Consider the following 9,026-nt stretch of genomic DNA (forward strand, 5'->3'; position numbering starts at 1 on the left):
TATCTCTGTCTCTTCCACCCTTACTATCAGAGGGTATAAGGCCTGCCGCTCCTCATTTAGAATGTATTGAAGAAGCGGATGAACAGCCTGATGATTTACCCCTACTAATAGAAGATTGCTAATTGACATGTCATAAAAGAGAATGCAACTGCTGAACAGACCTGAAAGCAGAAATGTGTACAAAGGATTATAAACCCAAAAATCTTACAAAATATTTATTATTGTTTACAAATACTTATACTACTGCCTGTAAGTCTCCAGTTCAAGAACCAAGTAGCATATAGCAGTAATTTGGTAAAATCTCGAGTACAGATGCTACTGTCGTACAACCTGATACTCAACGCCATCAATTTCAACCAAAGTTGCATTTTCTGGAATTTCATCAGCACGAATGTTCATCATGCTCGAGGAGTCGGACAGAATTACATCTCCGGCATTTCCGATTACTTCGTATTCAAGGCACTTGTCTGCAGCTCCTTCCTGAGGTTCATACTTAACACTAACTTTCACTTCTGAAGTCTCCTCGATAGACTCAGTTGACTGCGGCGTGTGAACTTTTTTCATGTGCTCAACGACAGCTGTGGTCGAAGGAAAATCAATGGCGCATAAATCGCATCGCCTTCCTGTAGCCCTTGGTGCTCTTCGGTGTTTCACCATTTGTACAAGTGTGCTCCCATCAGGGTTTTTCACCTCTATTCTTTCACCGTGAACGGCCCTCTCGTGTTCTTTTTTATTGTATTTGCAAGCAAAAGTTTTACCACATGTCTGACAGGAAAATGGTTTTTCCCCAGTATGAGCTCTGTAATGGACAGTAAGTTTAGAGGGCAAATAAAACTTCCTATTGCATATGTCACACTCGTACCATTTTAGTTTTTTGGGATCCAAGTGACACCTTCTTCTGTGAAGATTCAGCGAGTTGGCTGTTTTTGCCGAATACGAACACTGATTACATTTGTACTTCTTTTCTGCATTGTGACAAGAGTCAATGTGAGCCAACATTCTTGACCGGTAAACAAATTTCTTTGGACAGTGTAAACACTGCACTGGAGCTTCCTTATGCATGACCTTTATGTGGTTTAATATCGAATTGTTTTTGAAAGACTTTCCACAAAATTCACAGACACAATGACCATGCTCGTAACGAATATGCTTCTTGAGCTCAAATTCACAACCACATGACTTATTGCAAGTTGGACAATTATAAGGTGCACAGCTCATATGCTGCACATATGCCTCTTCTCGTCTATATTCTCTGTTGCAGTGTTCGCATTTTGCAATGTAGGTGCTGACATTATCTTCGCCATGTTGGAAATGGTGGTGCCCTCTTAATTCATCTTCTGATGCAAACTGCATGCCACAGACTTCACATACTTTTCCCTTTGCATCATGGTGTGTTACTATATGCTTTTTTAAATTAGCTAATAATGAAAACTTTCTTCCACATGAACTACATTCAAACATACGCTCATGGAATGACAAATGTGAAAAATACTTTCGTGCCTCGTGAAAAACTTTTCCACAATGATTACAATTATATATCCGAAATTTTCTTGAATGTACTTTCCTGTGCTCTGTTAACAATAAACGTTTAGCAAATTCTTTGTTACACTTCAAACACTTAAATACTTTCTTCCCATCACTATTTATTACCCTCTCTTGATGATATTTTTTTCGAGAATTTTCCACATACTTCTTGATTCGTTCTGATAACTTTTCACTCTTTTCACAATCTAATTCATCAACACCAACTGTCTGAATCTGTTTACCATCAAGTAAACCAGCTTCTTCTGCATTGCTGTACAACTCAGTGTCACCTGTCATCTCCGGTTTCCAAACAACAGCATCAATAAAACTTTTATAATCAATGTCTTCGTCTAGTTCTCCTTTCTTGATAACACTGCCCGGATCCTGACCTGAATCTTTCTGGCCACTGAAAAAGTCAAGCTGATTGCCATCATCTTTAGACCTCCATAGCTGGTCTAAATTTTCATCATCTTCCTCTCTAAATTCCTCTCCAACTCTGGTTTCCATACTTCCTAGTTCTTTCATGTCTTTATCATCTGCTTCTTCCTCTTCACCTTCACTACCTTCTTTCCAGTCCTTGTCATTATCATCATCCACTTCCAGTTTGATTTCCAGCTCCTCTTCACTATCTCCAAAATCATACTCAAAGTCAGCATCCTTTTTCTTGATTCTTCTTCTTCCCTCTCTAAATTTTGAAGGAGTCTTCTCTGAAATCATAGAAGATTCAACACCAACATCCTTTCTGGTTTTCGGAGGAATTCTTCTCACCTTTCGCTTGTATTTAAAAGTCACTCCTTTCTGAATGAGTTTTCTTGGTCTGCCCCTTCTTGGAACTGCAGTATCTGAAAAAACAGAAAACCTTTTATAGTTAATAATTCAAAACTAGAAAATTAAAAAGTCAAATGAATTTTTTAAGTGTTAACTTCTTTGTTGCGATATTATAAGTAGGCTTTGCATGAAGCTGAAGCTCAGTTTCAAGATAGGATACTTCAGTTACTGCAAAAATTCAAAAAGGAAAAATGTAACTGGAAAACTTGTTTTCACTTCCCACTGTAAGCATATTGTCATCACATCATATAAGTAAAATATTTTATTAATAGCAATAAGCAACCACAAATGAAAAACCATTGCCTGACATCAAGCACGAAGAATATAAAAAAGAAACCGTAATTTTTTAGTTACATTACTGCAACTATTATATCAATATTATTTATAAAAGTAAGATTATTTATAAAAGTAAGATGAATTAGGAGAAACAGAACTGAATATAGTACACTTTACTTCTTGGAAGCAGAGATCTCACCCCTTTTGATTACTCACCAGGATCTCTTGTACGGTCAGTCGGCAGAAGTGTACCCTTCTTCAGAATGGCCTTTTCACATTTACCATCAAGTGCTTTTGCAATATCTTTATCATAATTTTGGTCTCCTTCTTGAAACTTTGGAGTACAGTAGGAATCACTGCCACTAGTTCCGACACATGCATCAACTTTGTAGGGAATGTTACATTGTGTAGAGGCAACACATGGAGCTGGCTGTGAGCAAAAGAGGACAGGTATGTTCACAAACAGGACAGTACTAATACTGCAATCCCAGCTGTCAGTCTGGCACTCCTGACACGTTTTGTCATTGGTGATGTTGATGATCTCTTCTGCATAGTCATCATTGTAACACGAATCCATATACTGAAGTTCTTTATTGCCGTCATTTTTAAGAATTAAAATGCACTCCCCATTGTCCCCCTCTTCTAGTTCTATGAAATGGAATTTGTCCTTAATTGGGTCCATCTTTGCATCAGCTCTTCAGTACTGTGCTGACAAATGTAGACAAATTTCCACAGCACTTACTGTGGTTGCCACGGGATCTGTCATTTTAAAGAAACAAAAGAAAAACAATAAAATACTCTTCTTAGGTTCCAACATAAAGCATTTGTTTCTATCTATTCTAACTATTCAGAAGGACAACTTGAAGTATTTTTAATGTAAATTGCATACTTTATTTATATAAGAAACAACCTACAAATATAAACAATTGAAGTACATATTTTATAGAAAGGTTAAAGTGATCATTGTACTGTATTTGTAATGCCATCAAAATTAAATTTATTCAATGCCCATCTGGCAGGCCCCACTCAGCAATTTATCAACAAAGAGGTATTTCAAGGGGTAATTCATGTGAATTAAAGGAAATTTAATATATTGGGTATCTCGGAACCAAAATAATTTGAATACAGGAACTTCTTCTTTGCACACTATAACATTTTTTTTTTGGGTGGGTGGGGGGTGGGGTGGGGGTGGGGGTGGGGTGGGGGTGGGTGGTGGGGAGGGGGCCTCTGGTGAGGGCAAAGCTCCCTTGCCAGGTAAGGGCATGGTGCACTAGTTCAAGGTTAGTTTTAGAGGTGTTCCTAATGCAATATGTGCTACAGTCATTGTGTAAGTTCTAATGGTGCAATGTAAGTTAGAAAAGGACCAGTCAGTGTATTCTCACTTCTAGAAAGACGGACTAAGTATCACTTTGAAAAGGAAGAGAACATATAAATCTTTATGATATTTCAAAAGCTGGTTTAGTTAAGGCTGTCACAGAAAGTGTGTATTTCTGTGGAACGAAAAAGCCTAGCCTAGCCGGGTAGAATAGAGTAGGTAGAAAAGATTAGGCATTGGTAATCTGATCCATGTGCTTAATAAGGTGTTATGTTGTGGCTGGGGGGGCGAGCGGGGGAGTCCAGGTGGGGCAAAGCTCCCTCAGCCCAAGTCAGGGCAAAGAACCCATCAGGAAGGAAAGTTCTGGTTAGGTTAGGGCAAGATTCTCGACACATGTCTGATTGGGAATTTACTAGGGTGAACAATCACGGACGATCCACCATCATCACGCTGGCCGGGTCTTATTCACTCTATATTTAATTGGTGAAACATGAATACAATTACAACTCTAAGCATACCATTCAAAAGATTGAAGTTTTGTCAACATAATGTGATATATGAAAGCCCCATACAAACTAAAATAAGCATGTGATGCTCTTCGTAAAATATGTTTTCAAGGCAGTTTTGAAATCCAATTTGGCAGCTATCGTGTGGCTGGCCAGTCTAATCACGAACTGTCCACCATCTTTCCCAGCCTTCCCAGCACTCATTTGAACAATGTTAGCGTATATATGTAACGTTTATTGATCTTACTCAAGATTGCAGTAGTAATCAGCACAATAAAACAACATTTTGTTGCCTATATTAGTGAAAGTATGAAACTTGTTATTCCCGGGGTCATGGTTTGAACTGAATTAATTTTTACCTTGTAATCGGTGGTTTTATCCTTACTGCCATCACAACTGAAACTCCACAGTGCTTATTTGATTGTAATTATACACATTTTGGTCTTAATTCACTCCACATTGCACTTGAACCACGTTGCTGTTCCTGGTTCCTAAGCACTCACTCCATAAACACAGTTACGAGCAGCAGACCACGACACTGTTTATGATGTGCAAAGCTTTATTCCCTTAATTGTTTACTTTACTCATTATTTAGTTTAACTTTACTTTGTTATTTCAAAATGTTTATTTAATTCATGTCTATTATCCCTTTTTTGCAACCAAATTACCCCAAAAAATTACAGATATTTCTAAAGTAGATACAATCCAATGTTTCTAACCTTGTCGTACATCTGGCTGCCAAAAACCATCGCGAAGCAGACGACGATTAGTGGATTATATATATATATAGTATATATTTTTTTTTCTAGCACTTTCCATTGATTTAAGTCTATATTAGTATTTTGATTTTTTTAATAACTGTATGCCAGAAATAAATGTAACCTTTAATGTTTGCATGCTAAGAATGGCAAAATCATCGTTGCCACATTAGTGGAGCTTCACACATACGCTGCTGATGCATTATCATAAACTGTTTTCATGAATTCTAGTTGTCATAGTAATGCTATAATGTTAAAATTGCTTTAATATTTATGTATATATACTTTCAATACATAGGCTAATTTCACCAATTTCCACATTTTGTGTAAGTCTTATACCCAGTTTGGAAGGTGAACACATACCAATTGGCAACAGAGAGAGAAAGGAAGGTGAAGGAAGGAAGAAGGACAGGGGTGGCGGTGGAGGTGGGGGGGGGGGAAGAGGGTAGGTGGAGTTTTTTTATGCGTGTTCGTATACATTTCTGGATAATGGAGTTTTTGTCTCTTGGTACAAGGACAAGTGTCGTTATTCTTTACGATTAGTGATCCATGATACCCTTATAAATTATGGCACTGGGTGTAATACACTATAGCAAAATCTCGTTCTGATACGAGTGTTCGTTACAGAAATATTGCCAAAAAACGTGCTTGCACTGTCTGAAACCCATAGTAGATATGCTGCTTAGTTGTCAATCAAGTTTTTTGTAATCAAGTATTTTTTACAAGCTAGCTATTGTATAAATTTGTATTTTTCTCAATCAAAATAATATGCTCCTCAATGCTAACTTTCCTCTTTTTAACGACTTTCTGGTCATTGCAAATTCGGCCACATTAATTTCTTATGGTGCGATAACAGACAGAGGCCCAGGGAGCGAAAGTGATTGCGTCACACTACGGCGGTAATCCGGCAGTAAAACATCTTCATATATCCAAAAAGTAAATAATAAAGATAAATATGTGCATTACGATTATAACAATTACATGAATAGCTGATAACAACCTGCATGAATAACTGGTAAACTGTTCTGCAAGAAAGTTGAGTATAGCAATTCATTTACAATAGGTACGAAAGTCAAGATGTCGTGACGTCATAATACAAGACTTAAAAGAATGTTCTAATTCCGAAAAATAATTACTTAAATTTGAGTCAGAATCAAGTTACTTTTTCAATAATGAATATTTTCAAATTAATCATCATAAATATGTAAAATATTGATTTTTACTATTTATTTAAATAATTATTTAGTGCATGCTTCATCGTCTTCTCTACTCAAACAGTAGTTTCCTTTTTAAAAACGTTCGTGGCCAGGGACCGTGTTCGATTGTGTGTGAAAGGCCCCAGGTAAATATGTAAAATATTGATTTTTACTATTTATTTAAATAATTATTTAGTGCATGCTTCATCATCTTCTTCTACTAAAACAGTAGTTTCCTTAATAACGTCGTGGCCAGGGACCGTGTTCCGATTGTTGTGATGAAAGTGCCCCAGGGTCTATGGGTACAAGTGGTGTGCGGATTTATCACAGGAAATGGGAAGTTTGTTGACACAAGCGACTCCGCAAACATGGAAATGGCGTCAATCTTCTAAGTTATTTAAGCGTAAGTAAAAAATTTTGAAAGCGTTTTGGTGAAATTAGCACTGCATTGGCCATCCTTTTCACTACCCTCTGTTTAAAGCTTTAAATTTGGCCTTGATTTCTAACTTTAGCTGCGTCTCTCACCAACAGCAAGTCACGACTGATGAACATCTCCGGTGTCAGGACGCGTTATAGGCTAAGTACTTTTTTGGAGGGTGGCCATCCGTGACCGTCGGTGTGTTGGGCCAGTCCATGCGATTGTTTACCCTATCACTGATCTGTTTCTGGCATGTTACTTGGGAGGGTCCAGGTGGGGTGAAAGCCGGCCCCTCCCCTACTCCCAGCCAGGACAGGGCACAGCGCCCAAAGTCCGATTAGGAAGGTATGGTCTGGTTAGTCAGGACACGACACAAAGAAAGATTAGCTTTGGCCCGTTTTTGGGGTCGGATAGTTTCCCAAATCTACTAACCCTATAAAAAATGCATTTAAAATCGATAATTATAATTATTTAACTGTTTACAAAAGTAACTTACTCATACGAAGTTATTTAATTAGAATATCTAGCTTACTAGAGAGACTCAGAGCCAGAGCCTGCATCACTAACTCGGACTCACACTGAGAGACAATCAGTTTATTTTAATCACTTCTATCAATCACAATGCGATTAAATATCAACAAAATTAATTCTAAATAACATGCAATTATATTACTCACTCAATTAGTAAGATAAAGAAGCCATAAGAAACGGGGAAAGCTTTGATACATAGGACACAAATAAAATTGTAGTAGTAATTGGAGACTTACAGTGATGCAACGGCTCCCCGCTCTTTTTAAAATTTATTTTAATTGTGCATGTTCAAGTTAATTTTTTATATTTACTATAAATTTTGATGTAGATAAGTTGAGAAATGAAAGAGTTAAACAACAGTATGAGGTGAAGGTAGGAGGCAAATTTGCGGCATTAATTGGCATGGAAAATATGGATATGGATTCAGAGGAATTCTGGGCAATATTAAGTTCAGATACTAAGGACGTAGCAACAAAGGTGTTAGGTTATAAGAGAAGTAACAGCAAACCTTGGTTCAGTGATGAAGCAAAAGTTTTAAGTGAAGAGCAACAAAGGTTGAGAGGTCAATTGGACGATGAACAGGACCTAGAGAAGAAACAACAACTAAAAAGACGAAGAAATAGAAAGCTGAGAGAACTAAGAGATAGGATGAAGCATGATCAAAACATGTTTTGGAAATAAAGAGCTACTGAAGTTGAAGTAGCTATGGAAATTGGCGAGAGCAGGGCTATGTTTGCAGCTTCTTGAGGAACGCAAGCCAGAAAAAGTTTGGAGGGAGTGACGGCATGTTGGATGAACTTGGTCACAGACGAAATGGAGAAAAGGAATCTGTTTGCGCGGTATTTTGAAAGACTCCTAAATGTTGAGACTACCGGTAGGGATGAGTGCATTGCAGATTTATACGAGGCACTGGAGGTACAAGAACAAGATATTAGTGCAGAAGAGGTGAAAGATGCCTTAAAATCTGTTAAAAATGGAAAAACTGCTGGTGTGTGTGGGATAACTGCAGAGATGCTAAAAGCAGGAGGACGAAGAATGATAGAGGCATTAAGAGTTGTTTTTAGCATAGTTTGGAAAACAGAGGTGATACCGAGTGATTGGAAAAAGGCAATTATGATACCAATATATAAAAATAAGGGAAGCAAAAGGGAGTGTGGTAACTATCGGGGCATAAGTTTACTGTTAGTCCCAGGGAAGATATTCATGAGAGTAATACTTAACAGAATAAGACCTATAGTAGAAGAGAAACTTAGAGAACAGCAGTGTGGTTTTAGAAGTGGAAGGTCAACAATGGATCAAATTTTCACCTTAAGACTGATAATTGAGAAGAAATGGGAGTATGCAAAGCCAATATTCTGTGCTTTTATAGACTTGGAGAAAGCGTATGATTCAGTATGGAGAGATGGAATGTGGAGAGCGGCAGAACACTATGGTATACCACTGAAAGTGATAAGGATCCTAAAGAACTGGTATCAAGGTGTGTGCAGCTGTGTACAGCTGGATGGACAGCAAAGTGACTGGTTCCCAGTTGGAAGTGGGCTAAGACAGGGATGTGTAATGTCACCCACCTTGTTTAATGTATATATTGACCATATAATGAGAAGAGTGATGGAGAATGAAAACAGAGGGGCTAGTATTGGTGGAGAAGTTTTTATGGATTTGGACTTTGCTGAT

The 9,026-nt window shown here is 37.7% G+C and overlaps 1 protein-coding gene across 2 annotated transcripts; it reads right to left on the reverse strand.

Moving 5' to 3' along the window:
* Window positions 1-201: 201 nt before the first annotated feature.
* LOC135197237 (zinc finger protein 852-like) lies at window positions 202-7,618 on the reverse strand. 2 transcript variants are annotated; one of them, XM_064224326.1, is made up of 3 exons: window positions 7,499-7,618; window positions 2,845-3,387; window positions 202-2,366 (listed from the first exon to the last, which is right to left on the reverse strand). In XM_064224326.1, exons 2-3 carry the CDS (start codon window positions 3,308-3,310, stop codon window positions 316-318), a joined length of 2,517 nt encoding a protein of 838 aa, XP_064080396.1. In that variant the 5' UTR covers window positions 3,311-3,387; window positions 7,499-7,618; the 3' UTR covers window positions 202-315. The 2 variants fall into 2 exon arrangements, with proteins under 2 accessions (XP_064080396.1, XP_064080397.1); XM_064224327.1 differs by lacking the exon at window positions 7,499-7,618 and adding an exon at window positions 7,318-7,405.
* Between the last annotated feature and the right edge of the window lie 1,408 nt (window positions 7,619-9,026).

This window comes from Macrobrachium nipponense, chromosome 18 (assembly GCF_015104395.2).
Source record: "Macrobrachium nipponense isolate FS-2020 chromosome 18, ASM1510439v2, whole genome shotgun sequence".
Taxonomy (NCBI): domain Eukaryota; kingdom Metazoa; phylum Arthropoda; class Malacostraca; order Decapoda; family Palaemonidae; genus Macrobrachium; species Macrobrachium nipponense.

Bases quoted from the DNA above. Each gene is read 5' to 3' on its own strand.
- LOC135197237 (XM_064224326.1), bottom strand. From the start codon at position 3,310: ATGGACCCAATTAAGGACAAATTCCATTTCATAGAACTAGAAGAGGGG. The intron at 2,367-2,844 runs GTGAGTAATCAA...CTGTTTTTTCAG, and splicing joins TGACCGTACAAGAGATCCTG to ATACTGCAGTTCCAAGAAGG.